Consider the following 18,937-nt stretch of genomic DNA (forward strand, 5'->3'; position numbering starts at 1 on the left):
CTGGTGACGGGCTAAGACCTGGCGGGTGACACAGGCCTCCGCTGGGCAGGAAACACTGCTGGCTGCTCCTGTCCAATAAGGTGCTGGGGGAGGGGCCAGGGAGGCTGAGCAGGACACTGTAGTTGGACAGCTGGACGTCCGTCAAACCCAGCTCCACCCATTGGTGGTGGAGATACTTGGCCCTGGCTTCCTCGTTGTCGTCGGAAAGGCTGGATAAAGACCTAGGAGGAAGACATGGCGGTTGGGATGGTGTTTTCAATCCGTTTGTGGGTGGCTGAATTAAAAGAAATTGCGGTCCTTCCTAACACAGCATCATAATCAGTGATGAATTGCTTATCGACACACTGTTTGTCGATGGCTAAACTACTATTCATATTAAACCTGTGAATGAAAGAAGATTATTCTCCATAATGTGTGTTAAGCACCCCCTTCATGGTTTTAAAACGTGACGAATGCAAATGGCTCTAGAGATAGAGAATGTGACTAATGGGAATGAGGATAGAGAAAATCAATTGTCTCCTGAACAAATGGATGTGCTATTTAAATGATTGTGCGTCAGGAATATATTATCGACAGCTGCAGGCAAAAGCAACTGAATATGAGAGGACTTCGAGACCCTGTTAAACCCACGACCACACTTAGATAACCTTTGTTAGTCAGCCCACCACCACGCATGGATAACCTTGGTTAGTCAGCCCACCACCACACATGGATAACCTTGGTTAGTCAGCCCACCACCACACATGGATAACCTTGGTTAGTCAGCCCACCACCGCACATGGATAACCTTGGTTAGTCATCCCACCACCACGCATGGATAACCTTGGTTAGTCAGCCCACCACCACACATGGATAACCTTGGTTAGTCAGCCCACCACCGCACATGGATAACCTTGGTTAGTCAGCCCACCACCACACATGGATAACCTTGGTTAGTCAGCCCACCACCACACATGGATAACCTTGGTTAGTCATCCCACCACCACACATGGATAACCTTGGTTAGTCAGCCCACCACCGCACATGGATAACCTTGGTTAGTCAGCCCACCACCGCGCATGGATAACCTTGGTTAGTCATCCCACCACCACACATGGATAACCTTAGTTAATCAGCCCACCACCACACATGGATAACCTTGGTTAGTCAGCCCACCACCACACATGGATAACCTTGGTTAGTCAGCCCACCACCACACATGGATAACCTTGGTTAGTCATCCCACCACCACACATGGATAACCTTGGTTAGTCATCCCACCACCACACATGGATAACCTTAGTTAATCAGCCCACCACCACACATGGATAACCTTGGTTAGTCAGCCAGGTTAAACCCAAGCTTGTCTTACATGTTTTTGGGGTTCGTATATCTCACCTCAGATAAGTCACCTCCTGACAGAGGTCAAAGGGTATAGCGTAAGGTAGGTGGTTTGAGGACCATGCTTAATGGTCATTGATGTCCATTCTAAGACCTGAAGGCTAGGCTGGAGGCCAATTGTGTATAATTGTTTGAAGAACCAGAGAATCGGTGTGGATTTGACGTGAGTTAGACACCATGTTTTATACTCAAAAAAAAACATGAATGGTTTCATTTGAGCTCTTCAACCTACAAGAGACACACAACAATAATGCAAATGAAGCAGACTTAAAAGACAGCCGCAATCTCAATAATATTTAAAAAAAATCCTTCTCTCTACAACAGTCTTAACTTGGGAATTGAGTCCGAGCTTTGAACTTTTGTTTCAAATATCAAAAGGAAAAGTTAACTTTTTTTCCTCTCATTAAATAAATAGACAACTCCCGTTAAAGGACCACATGAGAAGAAAAAAGTCATTTAAATGAGCATCTGTCCCCCCTCTCTGTCCCCTCTGCCCCCCCCCCCGTGTCTCTCTCTCCCTCTCCCTCTCCCTCTCCCTCTCTCTCTCTCTCTCTCCCTCTCCATCTCTCTGTCTCTGTCTCTGTCTCTGTCTCTCTCTCTCTTTAAAATGAGACAACAAGTCATTCCTTGACTACATCCAATATCTCGATCATCCTCTCTTCTATGAGATGGAATATGGAACATTTCCTTTCGTGCATGAACCCCTGGCTAGTTCAAACTCCACTTTAGGGGCGGCCCTAAACACATACATTTACTTCTAGTGCAGGTTTTTCAAATAGTACCTTGGCACAATGATAGTGTTTGAAGCATAAGTAAGCTATTTGCATGATGGCTACAGTACCTCACATTGAATTGGGTACGGAAAACACTCAGCACTGGGCACCACAAAGGACACAAAGTATATAATTACAGTGCAAAATTAATCACACAGTACAAACCCTGTCATTATACAATCACAGATTGACCTCTATTCATTTTAAACCAGGCAAAGCTAGCTGCAAACTGTATGAAATATGCACATTGGGTCCGTGGTGCAATTCAAAACATGGTCTGACACGCTGCAATTCATTTTCTCATTTGTCCAAAACAACCATTTGAAAATGCATCATGGGGCATGATGCCAGTTGGGGTAACAGAGAGGTGGGCATGGCTGTCAGCTCTCTGGAACTGACTCACCTCTCCAGATATTTCCATCAGGTGGATGATTTGCCATTGAGGAATGACACACACACTTGACAGTCCCTCTATGCACGGTGGACAGGCACAGGCGGAGAGAGAGGAAGGTGTGGGCCGCAGGGAATTCAAGCCGTCGCTTGAGAAACACCCTCATGCACGCACACACACACACACACACACACACACACACACACACACACACACACACACACACACACACACACACAGCCAACAGGGGCCAGACAATCCACGGGATTTGGGTCTGATTCTCAAACCACAGGGTGCCTCTTTCAACAGCTTGGCTGGTAGATAGGAGATTGTCTCCCCAAACACACACACACACACACACAGACACACACACACACAAGGGGCCCTCCTGGCGAAAGCTCCCGGTGAGGGCCTTAGTCGTACTTGCGTACGGCGAGAATGGCAAAGATACGTGTTTGCGCCATCTGTTCCTGAGTCTGATATAGATATCACACTCACGATTACACTCGTACACTGCACAGGACCCAACGCGTCGCACTGAACAGTCCTGTCGACAGCAACACTGAGACGAGGGAGACAGAGGGAGAGAGAGGGAGAGAGAGGGAGAGAGAGGGAGACAGAGGGAGACAGAGGGAGAGAGAGGGAGAGAGAGAGAGGGGGAGAGAGAGGGAGACAGAGGGAGAGAGGGAGAGAGAGGGAGACAGAGGGAGAGAAAGGGAGACAGAGGGAGAGAGAGGGAGAGAGGGAGAGAGAGGGAGAGAGAGGGAGAGAGAGGGAGAGAGAGGGAGACAGAGGGAAAGAGAGGGAGAGAGAGAGAGACAGAGGGAGACAGAGGGAGACGGAGAGAGAGAGGGAGAGAGAGGGAGACAGAGGGAGACAGATGGAGAGAAAGGGAGACAGAGGGAGAGAGAGGGAGAGAGGGAGAGAGAGGGAGAGAGAGGGAGACAGAGGGAGACAGAGGGAGAGAGAGAGAGACAGAGAGAGACAGAGGGAGAGAGGGCGAGAGAGACAGAGTGCTGCAAAGAATCTTTGAAACGATGGAGGAAGCGAAAAACGTACATTTTCAAGTGCACGTGCAGATGTGTGTGTTTGTTTGTGTTTTGGGCGCCTGTTTTTTTGGCGTGCCGTGGGTGGGTTCTTTTGTGGGGGGTTCTTTTGTGCGTCTGTACGTGCGTGTTATTGTATGTCAGTGTGTGTCCCCATGTGTGGGTGGGTGTATGCTGTGTGTGCGCGTGTGTGTATATGTTTTGTGGTGTGCGGCATTTTGTGTGTGTGGTGTGTTTTGGTTTATATTAGTTACGTCTTTATTGCTGCACGGCGTTTTTCGCCCATCCGGCGGTTGTCTCCAGCGGGGGGGCGGGGCTAAGAGGCCTGATGCGTCTGGCCCCCACGTTATTGGCATTTCCCGACTCTAATTAAAGCGGTGTGAACGACAGTGATGGACAGCTGGTGCTCAGTGTGGGAGGCAGAGGAGGAGGGGGGTGGAGAGTCTGGAGCAGGCAGACAGGCGGTGCCACCTGGGGCAGCACACCACCCTCCTCCTCCAGGCTCCCGCTAAATGTCTGTCTGTCTGTCCGTGGGGCTATTGAACTGTTGCAGAATGTTATTATGGATGATAATGCTGGCGGGGGGGGGGGGGGGGGGGGGGGTTGGGGTGAACCTGTGTGCTTTCTGGAGGAGCTGATCTGTTGCTTCTTCTTTCCTCTCTCTCTTTATTTCTGGATCTGTCTCTCTCTTCCTCTCTCACTCAGTGCCTCTCTGCGGTTCCTCCCTCCTCTCTTTGTGCCCCCACGTCCCCGGAGAGCTCTCAGTGTTGAAGAGCTGACAAAAGCCAGTGATGGCAGATAGCCTTGGCCAACCATACACATCCATTTCAGCATGCCTCAGACTCCGCAGAGCCACGGCTGAAGGACAGGCTGACGCTCGCCTAAATGACTATTATTTACCTTTCTCTGAAAGAATTTAAATTGGCATTGCACCGGAAAAAGGAAATAGGCATTTAATAACCTACTGGAGTGGATGTTGTCTTTTCCAGCAGTCATTTCTACACGCTAGAAGACAGAGAGGGGGAAAGGTTTTATTTATATGTCACTTTGATGCACTTTTGAGGACCAGGAGGGATGACTTGAGGACCAGGAGGGATGACGGAAGGAACGTTTTTTTGTCAACGCGGTTGAGCATCGGTTTACGGCAGACTACCGTTAGGAGCAAATAATTGTCCTTGACAGTGCAACACAGACATGGTAATGGAGAGCAGACAAACTGTCCAGAATACAAACGAAAAAGACAACGAGGAGAGGAAGAGCGAGGAGGAGCAGGAGGAAGAAGGAGGCGCAGAGTAACGTCAACGCCATCCACGCGATGAGAAAAGAAACAAACGGCTGCTGTTAAACTTGAGTTGAACCTTTACGGAAGCAGATGAAAGCAGACACTGTCAGCTCTGTCTCAGTCCCAGAGAGAATTTACTGACACACACACACACACACACACACACACACACACACACACACTCTGACACATCTGCATTGCTAATGCAAAACCACACTTATCCTCTCTTTTAGTCTCCTCTCTGATCTCTCCTGCTGCCTGTTAGAATGGAAGGGTGACACGACTCTTGATAGAATAACGCTCTGCAGGTGTGACGGTCAGGTGATCGTCAGGTACACAGCTATGTAGGGGGTGATAGTGAACTCCAGAGAGTTCTCCGTGTTCCCGCGGTACCGGTGTTTACAAGGCCACGTGACGATCACGTCACGCCGCATCTCGTGTACTGCTAATCACAGCCTCCCGCGAGGCGTCGTCTTGGCTGTCGAGCCCAGAATCACTTCCCGACACTCCCCAGCCCGGCTGCCGACACCCAGCACCAGCAGTAACATCACACCAGACCAAAACAGAAAACTTGCGAACAAAGAGTCACCAAATGTGTTCTAAGGCGGTGAGCGTCTGCAGCGCCGTCTCAGAAGGAGAAACTCTTATCTGGATCTCAGTGCTGCTAGTCATAGTGGATCGCATGGAGACGGTACCTCAGAGAAAACAGAGATAGATGGAGGAGATAAAGAAAGACAACCTTTTCCCAGTTGGAGATAAGCTTGTACCTATTCAGCAAACGAGTATTGACAGGTGCTGTATTGTAGCGCAAGAACGCGCACACACAAACACCGAAATAGACTGTGAGCAATGCTTTATATAGATGCGTCCAGACAGTGCTCACATACACACACAGACACACACACACGATCACACAGACACACACACATAAGGGCTCACAAGAGCTTTCACAGTGGGAAAATGTAATATAACTAACACATAAAACGATATCTCCTTCCTTTCCCTTCTCTCGCTTTCTCTGTCTCAGCGCTCTTTCTCTCTCCCTCCATGAACTCTCTTTCAGTTCCTTTCTTTCTATGTCTATCTCCCTTTTTCTCCCTCACTCCCCCCCCCCCCCTCTATTTCCATTTCGAAGCCCTTAGCTCCATGCTCTCTCTATGTCTGCATACATAATCACACTGACATGTGTTAAGGAGAGGAAGTTACTGAGATGAACAATGTAACTTTGCTTTTTTTTTCTTCAGGAAATCAAGAGAAAGCAAACCCCACCGCCCTAATTAAGCTCGTGAAAATCAGCGCAGGAATTCCGCTTGGCAAAGACTCAACTATGTAGGGTGAGCGCAATCAGAAAGTACAAGAGCAGTGAAGAGAGAGAGAGAGAGGCGGAGGGCGGGAAGGGGGAGAGAGAAAGAGAGGAAGGAGCGTCAAGTCATCCGTTTTTGGTGCCCTTGCCCTTCTCAGCCTTTACCAAGAGCTGAATTTGTACTCGTTTGGTGGAAGAGAAAAAAAACAAACAATTATTTTAAGTGTGATCCGACAAAGCTTTGTTTGTACAGCAAAAAAATAAAGAGAGAAAAATAAAGAGGAAAATAAAGAGAGAGAAAAAGAGAAGAAGAGAGACAGAATAAGATAATGGCTGCCAGACAGACCCCCCCCCCCCCCCCGCCAGACGACCACCCTCTGAAAACAGACGCCATTTACACAGGCAGACGTTCCGTCTGGCATTCAGCAGGACGCCTTGTGTCACTTCTTTATTTCCATATTTCCATCAACACCACCGAGGGGTTGAATGTCACTCGCCGTGCCTCTGGAATTCAAATCGACCAATGAGAGGCCAGCGCGCCGCTGGTCCGCGTGTCCGACATCGATGGCGTAAGCTTCCGCGGGCTCTGCATTCAGACCGGGTGAACTCCCGTCTTTGAATTAAACATCCACCATTGTTTCTTTTGATTTATTTCCACGTGTTCTCATGAATATAAAGTCCTATTAATTGCCCTGGTTTCAATTCCAATCAGTATGCCCTGGAGACAGTGAGACAGTCGACAGAACCTCTGAACCACCTGTGAGTGTGACTGAACTGGCAAAAGGAGCTTCAGACTCTCTCTTTCTCACATGTCCCCGACACGCTCACCCCCGCGCTGTCTGGTTTCCCCTCCCCCTCACGGCCTCACCGCGGTCCTGCCTGGTCCCGAGGGTGCTGGGACCGGACAGGGATAGCGGACGAAGGGGGTGGGGGCGGGGGGCGGGGTAGAGGAGGAGAGAAAAAAAAACAGGTTGAGACGGGAGGATAGATAGGTGGGGGTGTGGGGGGGGGGTGGTTGTGCAACAAGGAGATGTGAGAAATTCTGTGTTGGCTGGGTATCCGGACAGCCGTTCAGAGGGGTGTCAGTGCTCCCCTGACAGCCAGCTATCCTGCACCCCCCCCCCCCCCCCCCTAGTATCAAACCAACTCAAAAGACAGCGCTCATCAAATATTCACCAGGCATGTCAGTGTCTCTTGGCTGGCTCACTGGTACAGCACCAGCCTCACTTCCAGGGCCTCGACTTGCTCGGGCCAGTGATTAAACACCAGAATGCCCTGAGCCATCTTCTACACCCTGCCCTGTGCTGCCATTCTCTGGAGCACTGCAAACGTGCTCCATCAAATCTAAGTGAATGTGTTGTTTACTCAAACTAGTCGAACACAATTTCAAATGTAAAAAGCAGGTATGATCACACTCAGTTAGATGTCTTTACAGTCAGTTCAGCTGACTGATTAACTGGGAAGCAGAATGTTGCCCCCAGTCACCTGCAGTAGGGGAAAGCCATGCAGCCATTCAAACCGTGTCCATGCTATAAGCTACAGCCCGAGTTCCCCTCCGTGGTTGTGACTTATCACTGTGCGGACGCAGGAAAAGAGTTTGTGTGTGCGCGCGTCGATGCGCGTGCATGACGGTGCGTGCGTTTGTGTTTATCGGTGCGTGTGTGTTGGTCAGGGAGGGAAGGAAGGATGCATGCTGACTGATAGCAGAGCCTCCCGTGCCGTGTGTGTGTGTTGCCTTGGGGGGACAATAAACACACAACCCTCCCCAAGCCATGAATCTCAGGCAGTGACAAGCCATGGCTGCTCAATACCCACCCTCCACACCCGGCCTCTCCTGCGAGCGCTCCTCCTGCCCTAGACAGAGCCTTCCCCCCCTCAGCCCGGACGTCCAACACAGCCCCAACTACACTCACAAACGCACACGAAAAACACACTCACACACACACACACGCCGCATTGACGACGACAACAACAACAACAAACTCTGGTCTTTGACACCGTGCCATGGAAAGCAACGCCTGCCCTTCCCACTGTGTGTGCGTGTTTGTGCCTCGCTGGGTTACACAGAGGCGAGGGGAGGATCAATGCAGATGCACCAGCAGGATTGGGGCTCGCATTGAACCGTTAGAGCCCGGGGAGTCGCTTCGCTGTGACACTAGCAGCTGGACAAACATCTAAAGGGGGAGGGGGGGGTGATACACAGGCAAGGGGAGGGGGATTACCTCACAGGTAAGAGGGGTGGGGAGGGGGGGGGGAGTCATAAACAAGCCACTTTAAAGATGGCTCTGCCTTATCAATTCGCCACACACACACACACACACCCTTGTTCTGGGCCTCCGTTCTGAACTTCTGCAGGTAAGGTCTTTAACTCGGGCCAGCTTCATACAGAACCCACTGGAATCTCTCTGAACGTGTGTGTGTGTGTATGTGTGTGTTGGGGAGGGACAGGGTATTTGCCTGGCTGCGGACAGACAGATTGTGCTCTCGGCTGTGCCTAGCTTCATTTGTTCACTCTTTCTCGAGGGCCGGTGCTGGGGGCGCTGACTCCCCAGAGGTGTGACCCCCAGTGACCCCGACCTTCCACAACCCCCAACACATCCCCTGCTTCCTAATACCCAGCCCCTAGCCCAAACCCAGCCCTAGTCCCAGCCATAGCCATAGCCTCCATTCTGCGTCCGGTGGGATCAAAGTACAAAAAAAGATATATATAGAAAAAGAGAAAGACAGAGAAACTGACAACTGATAATCCAAAGGGTATAACCAGAAAGAGGTCAGAGAGAGAGAGGCCAGAAAGAGTCTAGGGGTAGAGAGAGGCCAGGGAGATAGTCTAGGGTAGAGAGAGGCCAGGGAGATAGTCTAGGGTAGAGAGAGGCCAGGGAGATAGTCTAGGGGTAGAGAGAGAGCGAGAAAGAGAGAGAGAACGGCCAGAGAGAGAGTCCAGTGGGAGCCTGTTGGAACATTCTGGTGGATTAATCAATGTCATCATCTAGAGGAGGCAATTAAGACCCTGGGTTAGAAGGGGCTGTGTGTGTGTGTGTGAGAATGTGTGTCTGCATCTGTGAGAGAAAGAGATACATGCAGGCGTGTGTGTGTGTGTGTGTGTGTCTGTACGTGTGAGTGTTTCAGCTTGTGTGAGAGAAAGAGAGAACTGCAAGTGTACGTGCGTCACTGTTTGAGACACACAGATGTGAGGTAATGGGCAGGGAGATGGAAAGGGGTTATGGAGGGGGGAGAGAGAGAGAGAGAGAGAGAGAGAGAGAGAGAGAGAGAGAGGGAGAGGGAGAGGGAGAGGGAGAGGGAGAGGGAGAGGGAGAGGGAGAGGGAGACAGAGAGAGGGAGAGAGAGAGAGAGAGAGAGAGAGAGAGAGAGAGAGAGAGAGAGAGAGCCTTCCTTTTGAGCCAAGGTGACATTCATAACCAAACATTTCTGTGTGACCACCGTCCCAAATACATTCTGGTTGAGCTAAACAACAACGCTGTCACTGCAACCTTGGCATGATGAACACACACACACACACACACACACACTTTCACACACACACAGTTTCACACACACACACACACACACACAGTCAAAGGAATACCCTCACTTACATAAAACAGTTGCTAGTAGACATTAATGGAGTCTTAATGTGCTAGATCTACATTCTGTATGTATTTGAAACTTCATTAGCAATATGTGGAGGAGTAAATAATGGAACTAAAAGAAGTAAGAAAAACAAAATTAACTCTCCAAATATCACCCACGGCCTTAATTTCATAATTCATCATTCTATATACAGCCAAGCGCCTTAATTGGTCCTACGAATCAGAGATTTAGCGAGTACATCTGAAGATCGGGCTTTAAAAGAGCAAAACGTTTCTGACATGCTCCAGGAATGCTCTTTGGAAGAACATTTCCCCACATAACCCCTTCAAACACATAAACAAACCACGAGCCCAGTGTTTGGATGGTTTGTGGAACGTGTTGGTAAGTGTAGGCTCTCACCTCATAGTATATCGAGCACAGCGCTGTGAGCGCGGTGCCCTCGATCTTGCACGGTGTTCCAGGTATTACAGCGCGTGGCATAATCTCCCCCATGCGTGCGAGGTGCCCTCGGGCGGGCGAGGCTGACTTCAAACAGCCCGGCTGAGAACTGCCTTCCGGGGCGAGGAGGAGATAGAGGGTAGGGGACAGGATGCGTGGTGATGCCGTGAGCTTCCTCCCCACCTCCCCCACCCCCCTGACAGGACGTCCGTCGCCTCTCGTTGCAGTCCGTTTCATCACTGCCCTGCCGTCCCTGCCTCACCCTCTGAGGTAAACAACTCAGGAGGGCACACGGGGCATGAGCGACCAGCCAGCCCCGCTTCAGACGTCCAAAAACCAAGAACGGAGGCCGGTGCCCCCTCCCCCCTCCCCCCGTCCCCCGTCCCCTCCTCCCACTGGCTCTTAAAACGTGCCCGGGATCACAGGCCTCTGATTGGTCTGAGTGAGTAAACGGCAGTTTGCAACGCGGCTGTGTTGTACCGTGGTGACACAACTGGAGAGCACTGGATTCCGTCCCGACAAAGCCGTTTGAGAAAAAGAGGGCAAACACAACGGGTTCAGGGTGGGCGTCGCCCCCCCCCCCCCCCCCCCCCCAGGTGTCCAGCCACGGAACACACGGCTGAGGGGATAGGTGATTGGTTGACACGGAACTGGAGTGGAACTGCTTTGGATCTCTTGGGCTTTTCTTTTTTTTATGGGGGGGAGGGGGGGGGGGCAGGGTGGTGGTGGTGGTGTGGGGGGGGGGGGTGGTGGTGGTGGTGTGGGGGGGGGGTGGTGGTGGCGGTGGTGGGTACTTAACTCTCCCTTTTTCCTCTTTTCACTTCCGTGCACTCCTCTCAGAAAGTCTGTTTTGGACAGTCTATTCCACCTGTCCTGCAGTGAAATGGAGCGAGTGGTAGTGATGGTGCGAGTAGAGGCAGAGAGAACGAGAGAGAGAGTGAGAGAGCGAAAAGGAGAGAGGAGAGGAGAGGTAACAGATCTGGAAGGAGAAAGAGAGCGAGAGAGACAGAGAGAGACAGAGAGAGAGACAGAGAGAGAGAGAGAGAGAGCGAGAGAGACAGAGAGAGAGAGAGAGAGAGAGAGAGAGAGAGAGAGAGAGAGAGAGAGAGAGAGAGAGAGAGAGAGAGAGAGAGAGAGAGAGAGAGAGAGAGAGAGAGAGAGAGAGAGAGGAGATAGAGGAGAGAGAGAGGTAATCTTTTCTCCAGTATTTCTCCTCTTCAGGTAAACTACTCAAGACTGTCTACCTCCCCATGGTGACTGCAGTGGAGTTAGTTGTCAGTCTCAGCAAGTCTCCGGAGGTCTATTTACGCCATTCCTCTGCCCCGTCTCTCTGCCACACCGGGGGGCGAAACAAACATTCACACAGAGAGACAGCGGGAGGCCACTCATACACGCTTCAGTTTGCCTATGTTGGATTCGTGCAAAAAAAGCACCCCGAACAGATTTCGCACACATGTTCACACCTGCACACACACACACACACACACACAATGAAACACAAATCCCATCACAGCGCAAACGTCTCCATCAGACTGGCTCCTGAACGCCAGACCGGCAGCCCAGCCAGCCAGGACACAGCAGAGACTAATCACTGCTCCCTGTCTGCCCACATTCAACATCCCAAAGTAAGGCTAGCGTTAGCCACTAACACCCGTATTGATTGTTTCACTGCCGCGGGCGACAGGGCACCCTCACAGCGTAATTACAAGCTAGACCTCTGGGGACTTAGCGGGGAACCAGGGAGCAGGGGGAGGGGAGGGCTGAGTGGAGGAGGTAAGTGGAGGTGGGGGAGAAGGGAGGAGATGGTTAGGAGAGGAGGAAAGGAGGATGGAGGAGAGAAGCAGAGTACTAGGTATGTCCATCACTCTGTGGACAATTCCTGCACCAAGCTCATGACTGACTGTGGACTGCTTCTAAGACACATCTAATGCCCATGGTTAAGTCTGTCTGTCTGTCTGTCTGTGTCTTTATTGATCTTACTTCTAACCCTCCGCTCAACCCCCTCTCCTAACCCCCTCTCCTAACCCCCTCTCCTAACCCCCTCTCCTAACCCCCTCTCCTAACCCCCTCTCCTAACCCCCTCTCCTAACCCCCTCTCCTAACCCCCTCTCCTAACCCCCTCTCCTAACCCCTCTCCTAACCCCCTCTCCTAACCCCCTCTCCTAACCCCCTCTCCTAACCCCCTCTCCTAACCCCCTCTCCTAACCCCCTCTCCTAACCCCCTCTCCTAACCCCCTCTCCTAACCCCTCTCCTAACCCCCTCTCCTAACCCCCTCTCCTAACCCCCTCTCCTAACCCCCTCTCCTAACCCCCTCTCCTAACCCCTCTCCTAACCCCCTCTCCTAACCCCCTCGGCAGAGAGGCTCCCTAAGAGGTCCTCTCTGGACCAATGAGAGGGTGCCGTCCTTTCCCCGGCATGTCCCTATGACGTCCTGCCCTGTTAAACATGCAGTGACACATGTCACAGTCATGACAGATTCGTTAGAGAGAGTTCGGATCAGTGTAGACACTTGACCTTAAAACACGACCCGAGCACGAAAAGTCGCCATATTGCTGCCAGCTGCACAGTGATGCAAGCAGAGCCAGTCGCTAATGTCAAAGCACTGCTGGTGTGGTGTGGAACAGTCCCACTGGTTTCACACTCTGTGGTTCGCCCACACACATCGGAGACCCTGATTGTTTTAGTATTGCTATTTGAGCCTCACTACTTTAGATTTCGGTCGGGTGCATTTCCGTGGTGTTTTTTTGTCATCTTATCGGACAGCGTATAGGAAGTTTGTGTGTGTGTGTGTGTGTGCACAGGCGTGTGTGTGTGTGTGTCAGTTCTGGGCAGCTTACACAGGAAGCTCGGGAGAGATCACAATGACATATGACTGCTATAAGTGTGTGTGGGAAATGCAGTGACTTTGTGCACGTGTGTGTGTGTGTGTGTGTGCGTCAAAGCTGGCTGGGATGCTCTCATTACCTCCTCTGTGAGTGTCACCCCAAACCTCCCAGATGAGGAGGGGCGACCTCAGAGGAGTCACTTTGGTCACCTGACTCTTAATCACCGTTTGTTTTAAATGTCACAGTCCCGCAGAGTCCATCCTTTGTGTCTGACACACACACACACACACACACACACACACACACACACACACACACACACACACACACACACACACACACACACACACACACACACACACACACACACACACACGGTTTGTTTAACTATTCACTCTCATTCCAAATCAGGCTATTCCTAATACATCAAATGCTAACCCTCTATTAAATAGCACTTGATGTTGTCAGGCCCAAGACATGTCCTTTCATATTCCAATAAACTAAAATGTATGTTTTTTCTTTTCTACGAATGTTTAATATTCTTTTGGGGACTACTGGACCCTGTAGAGGTATTTAAGCAAGACCAAACACACACACACACACACACACACACACAATGGACTGACACATGAACACACACACATACAGACAAATCTGCTCAGACTGTAATTGCTTTTCAAAAATCAGCACCCTTAGTTTCACACCCAGGAATGTTTGGTTGAAGCGTTGCCATAGCACCGAGCTGCATCCCATAAGACATCAGAAGTGACCAGCAGTTCTGTCCTCGACTGAAAGGTCAGCCTCAACATAGAAGTTTCACGTTGGAGAAAGTTAATTAACCTGCATTCACAAAAACTTGTCTAAGAAGACTAGACTAATTGACCACAGAAATCCAAGCCGTCATCGTACATATATCATACATACAACACACATTATAAATACCCATCTGTGCTTTATTGGCTGTTCTGGATTGCTTATTAAGAATTAAAATACCTGAGTTTGCGATTGACTTTGCCTCCCTATCGACGTCCGCTACGATTTAACAACCTGTTCCACAAAATGAGTCTACGTGGAAAATGTGCCGGGGGGAGAAAAAAATCAAATAAATTGACACTTAAATAAATATGGTAGCCTGTCTTTCTGCTTGATGGAAGCTCTCTTTAGAAAAGGAGGAGGAGGAAGTGAAGAAGGACTTCCCCATTCTCTCAGCAGTCAGTACTCGAGTAGTAGAGTATTCCTCTACTTATTAGATGGCCATTGTAACACACCGTTATTCCTATTGATCGTCCCATACCAGGAATATCAATTCCTCTCCGTGGCGGTTATCGATCTGATGGTGTGTATCCTAATTATAAGGATCTGCCTGGACGGACCTGCGGTCTAGCAGAGTCAGCAGAAGCACTCTCTCTCTCTCTCTCTCTCACACACACACACAAACACATCATCTTTCTCTGTTTGACTCCCTCCGTCTTTCCCTCTCTCTTACTCACAGACACGCATCAACAGACACACGAACGTCGCTCACACAGACGTCGAAAGAATCAGATCAAACACATTTCGTGTGTCTCTTTGAAACACCAGCAGGCCCGCACGACAGCAGTTTCACTCATCTGTCCGCTTATTTGTATTCCCATCCAGTGTCGGAGGAGGCCACCCGACATACTTTTATTGATAGAACCGTCAAACAATAACAGCATTACGCTGACAACACCATGCTTCACGCTGTCGCGCGGTTTAGTCATCACACGATCCCCACGGAAGTTTCCAAACGGGGAGAAGGACTGCACCAGTCCAACATTTCTCAAACTGTGACACGGGGGAGGCTCCTGCAACAAGATTTTCCACTTGTATTTATTCAAACACATTCCATCATAATGACATGCCTGTTAAAAGAATACATGACTGGTCTCGGTGAGGGAGAGAAGAGGAGAGCAGGCGCTGGGCTGTGTACGGTTCCAGAAAAGCCCCGGGTGAAAGAGACTCTGCCGGGGGAAGAGGGAAAACAGAGCAGGCAGGCCCTCCAGGGAGAGGGAGAGAGGAAGGGAGGACCACAGCTGGCCAGGTACTGAGAGAGAGAGAGGGAGAGAGAGAGGGAGAGACGAGCGGAGGCGGAGGAAGAGAGAGGGAGACGAAAGGAGAGGGAGGAAGAGGTAGAGAGAGAAAGAGAGAGGTGGAGGGAAAGGGAGGGAGAGAGAGAGAAAGAGAAGGGAAACGAGAGACAAGAGAGAGAGAAAGACGGAAGTGACAGAGTTCGCACAACCGATCGAGAGGAACATCCTGAGAGAGCATGCAGAAGAGATTGTCAGGACACGTCCGTCCTCACGGCAAACACAAACGGCCATCTCGTATCGTGCGGGGGCGGCAGCGGGAGCGAACAAGTCGCGTGCGCGCCTTTGATGCGATTCCGGCGGCTTGCCGCTGCGCGATCCAGCGTGGACGCGGCGGTCGTCTCACCTCCCAACGCACCGTCTGAGGCCATCAGCAAACATGGGCACCCGCCCTCCCTCATCCCTCTCTCCCCTGCCCCGCCTGTCGTACATCTGATTGGAGCCCCACCGCCGGGGCTGATACATCAGCACGCGGTGATTAACGGAAGATTGTCCGTGGAAATTCAATTTGGCCACTCGCCCAACGCGCCGCCCTCTCGACCGGTGGCTTCTCTCTCCGAGGAAGAGACCGGCACTGCGAGGGACTGACCGAGGGACTGCCGGAGGCGGTTGTACGTGATTTATATTCCTAATCCGCAGTCGTGCGCACCTCGGTTTAATTACGGTGATGATTCCTGGGGGGGTCGTGACATCGAGGTTGTGGGGTCACGGCTTGCTAGGCTCGCGATGCACAGCCCTGGCTTGGCGGATCGAGATAGATTAGATAGATAGACTGCTAAATGAGGGTAGTGTTGGATGGTACTTGACCTCACAGAAGACTCATGTCCTGCCGTTGAAGCCAAGGCTCTGTAGTAAAAACCAGCCTCAGAGTGGGTTCCTGGGCGTCCTGTGTGCTACGTGCAGGACAGAGCCACTACCCCAGGCGCCTGTTGGCCTCTTATCTCCATGACCCCAGTTTGGTTAGGGGACGAGGGGCTTTCCAGCAGACACTGTGGGGAGACTGACCAGGGGGAAACATACTTTTCTCACCCAGGGATTTTTGGGCTAATCCAATTTAGCTGGAACAGTTTCTCTACACACACCCCCCCCCCACACACACTCCCTTCGCCACGCTTCTTTGAAGTGTAAATGACAGAAAATGGTTTACATGCAGGAATACAGCCACAAGCCAAGGACTCGAGAACAAACACTGATCAGCTTTACAGTCAATTCAGGATAAGAAAATGGGTATTTTGGCTTGGAGGATAACTGGGAATACGTTCAAACACACACACACACACACACACATACACACACACACACACACACAATTAAAACCAGTTACACTTTTAAACAATTCAGAACCAAGCAATTTGGCTTCACCATTTTTCTCCAAGATCTTAGCAGCATTGTAAACGAAAATGATTGTCAGTTAGTGTTCAAAATAAACAGAGAGGAACACCATTTCATTTGCTGAGGATATTCTTCTTGTCTAAACATTCACAGGGCTGTCAGAAATTATCTCGGCTCTGCCAGCAGAGACTCACTTTGCAAGATAGATTTCAGGTCTCCCCCTGTGCCCCAAAAAGTAAATAATGCAATTATGTGGGTAAACAGAGACCAAGGTGTGAATACTAACACAGCTGGGCTGGTTGCTTCAGTGAATGAGCAATCACAAACATTCTGCATCCAAGGCCCTGGATTCCACATCACAACGTTCGCGTTTTAAGGTTATTCCGCTCTGTCTCGTTCTCTCGCGGAGAACATCGACGGAATATAAGTCCACAACTGCCTGGCATTTGAAATATAAATGTGACAAAATAAAAAATTCATAGTGCTGAAATCCGTGCGAAGCTGGCTCTGGAGCCGAGGTCCCCCCCCCCTTTCAGTGGTAACACTGTGGAAAGTCATATACCTGCCATAAACGTCTTCTTGCCAATCCCCGATAAATCAGTGCAACATTAATACCTGTTTAGGCGCAAGGCTCCCCCTTCTTTCTCCCTCTTTCTCTTCCCCCTCTTCCAAACCGTCTCTCTCCATCTCTCCCCTCGGTCTGTTTCCCCCTTCCGTCTCCCCCTCTCCCTCACGCTGGGGGAGGGAGGGATCTCCGGAGATTTGGAGGTTTTCTGGCTGAGTGGCTTGGCACCAATCAGTGTGCTGCGACTCAGCCTTGCATGACCAGGGAAAGGGAGAGGCCCTTCCTCTCACAGACAATCACTGGCAATTTTGTGTCATTTTATCGCTACTCCCTCTAACTCCCGCGCCCCCCCACCTGCTTACTGCCGCTCTCTGCCCCGTGTTTTCAGGCTAGCAAGGGACACAGTTGTTCCAAATATAAACCATTCAAGCACCGTAGCTCAACTGGTGTTCCACGCTGCATCGTTTGGTCTATGCAACTGACGGGGGCTGAGCAATTAGAAACAGCTGTCGCGCGAGCAAAACATGTCTTTGCCGACTGAGCTGAAGGTGAACATGACTCTGAAGATTCGGCGGTGGGTGGGGTTCAAGCGCACGCGTGTTCTCCTCACTACTTTACATTTAGTCATTTAGCAGACGCTCTTATCCAGAGCGACTTACAGTAAGTATAGGGACATTCCCCCAAGGCAAGTAGGGTGAAGTGCGTTGCCCAAGCACAGCCGGGAATCGAACCAAGAACCTTCTGATTAATAGCCCCACTCCCTAACCGCTCAACCATCTGACTTTCAAGTCAGTGCAAGGGCTCTTGGTAAAACTACAGTTTAAAACACCACCGATTAAGATAGTGCTTTGTTAACCAAAGCTTGAGACTACATAATATGTAGTGTGGAGTATGCAATACGTACTATATATGTATGTAGTATGTGGGTGTAGTATGTAGTATGTATGTATGTATGTATGGTGTAGGATGCATATGCGTGTCACAATGGTGGGCCGTCCTACCTGTGCAAGGCCTGTATCTTATCAGCCGTGATGTCGCGCAGCACCTCCTCCAATAGGTCAGTGGTGTCGGTGGGCGGGGTCGGCGCCTGAGCGTCGGGCGTGTGAGCATAGTGGCCAATCAGAATGCCTAGGAGGAAGATTCCCGCAGCTCCCAGGAAATACCTGGATGTGGGACGCGAACAAGCAGAGGACGTACTGTAACTGACCATGTAGGATGGCACAAAGCCTGGCTTGGCCTGGGTGTCGTGAGCACAAAGCCTGGCTTGGCCTGGGTGTCGTGATGCACAAAGCCTGACTTGGCCTGGGTGTCGTGATGCACAAAGCCTGGCTTGGCCTGGGTGTCGCGATGCACGTCGCAGGGATGTACCTGACCAGGTGGCAGCTGGCCCTGCGCTGGCCCTTGCCCGGCGTCCTGGTGAAGTGCGAGATGTAGTTGGGGTCTTCCTGCAGGCGCTCGAAGCGGCCGTGCGGGGAGACGGAGGCTTCCATCAGGTCGGGGTCGGCCTCAGCCCTGGAGGGGGTTCCCCCGGCGGCGCCCCGCTCCAGGCCCGGCCCGGCCTCCTGCAGCTCCTTCTCCAGGTCCCAGTCCAGGTCCAGGGCCGCGGTCTGGAGCTCCTCCCCCACCAGAGGCCCCGCCCGCTGTGCCACTCGCACCTTCCTGTACGCCATGTCTTCAGCTGCTGGAAATGTGCACACAAACATCGTCATAAAACACAAACACATACGTCAAACGATAACAACGGTACTTAGGAATGGTTTGCTTGACCCGATGTTAGTTTCCTCAAGGATGGCAATGACTCTTGCTTAGAGACTTGTTGCTCTTGTGGTTAGTGGTAACTGATTTAAATTGTTGTACTCGCTGTGATGTATTGTTTTAATTGTTGCTTGTTTTTCGACAGGTACA

General features: G+C 50.9%; 1 protein-coding gene across 1 annotated transcript in view; it reads right to left on the reverse strand.

Annotated features, from left to right (window-relative positions):
• The window catches only part of naaladl2 (N-acetylated alpha-linked acidic dipeptidase like 2), a 93,727-nt gene extending 75,021 nt beyond the window's left edge, over positions 1 to 18,706 (reverse strand). The window contains exons 1-3 of the mRNA XM_084675752.1: positions 18,401 to 18,706; positions 18,034 to 18,195; positions 1 to 221 (exon numbers count right to left, since the gene is read on the reverse strand). The exon at positions 1 to 221 is cut by the window's left edge and continues 47 nt beyond it. Of these exons, the coding sequence (XP_084531878.1) occupies positions 1 to 221; positions 18,034 to 18,195; positions 18,401 to 18,702 (685 nt within the window). The 5' untranslated portion in view covers positions 18,703 to 18,706. The remainder of the gene's footprint in view (positions 222 to 18,033; positions 18,196 to 18,400) is intronic.
• Positions 18,707 to 18,937: the final 231 nt, after the last annotated feature.

This window comes from Hypomesus nipponensis, chromosome 16 (genome assembly GCF_054491055.1).
Source record: "Hypomesus nipponensis isolate SF chromosome 16, ASM5449105v1, whole genome shotgun sequence".
In the NCBI taxonomy this organism is placed as follows: Eukaryota; Metazoa; Chordata; class Actinopteri; order Osmeriformes; family Osmeridae; genus Hypomesus; species Hypomesus nipponensis.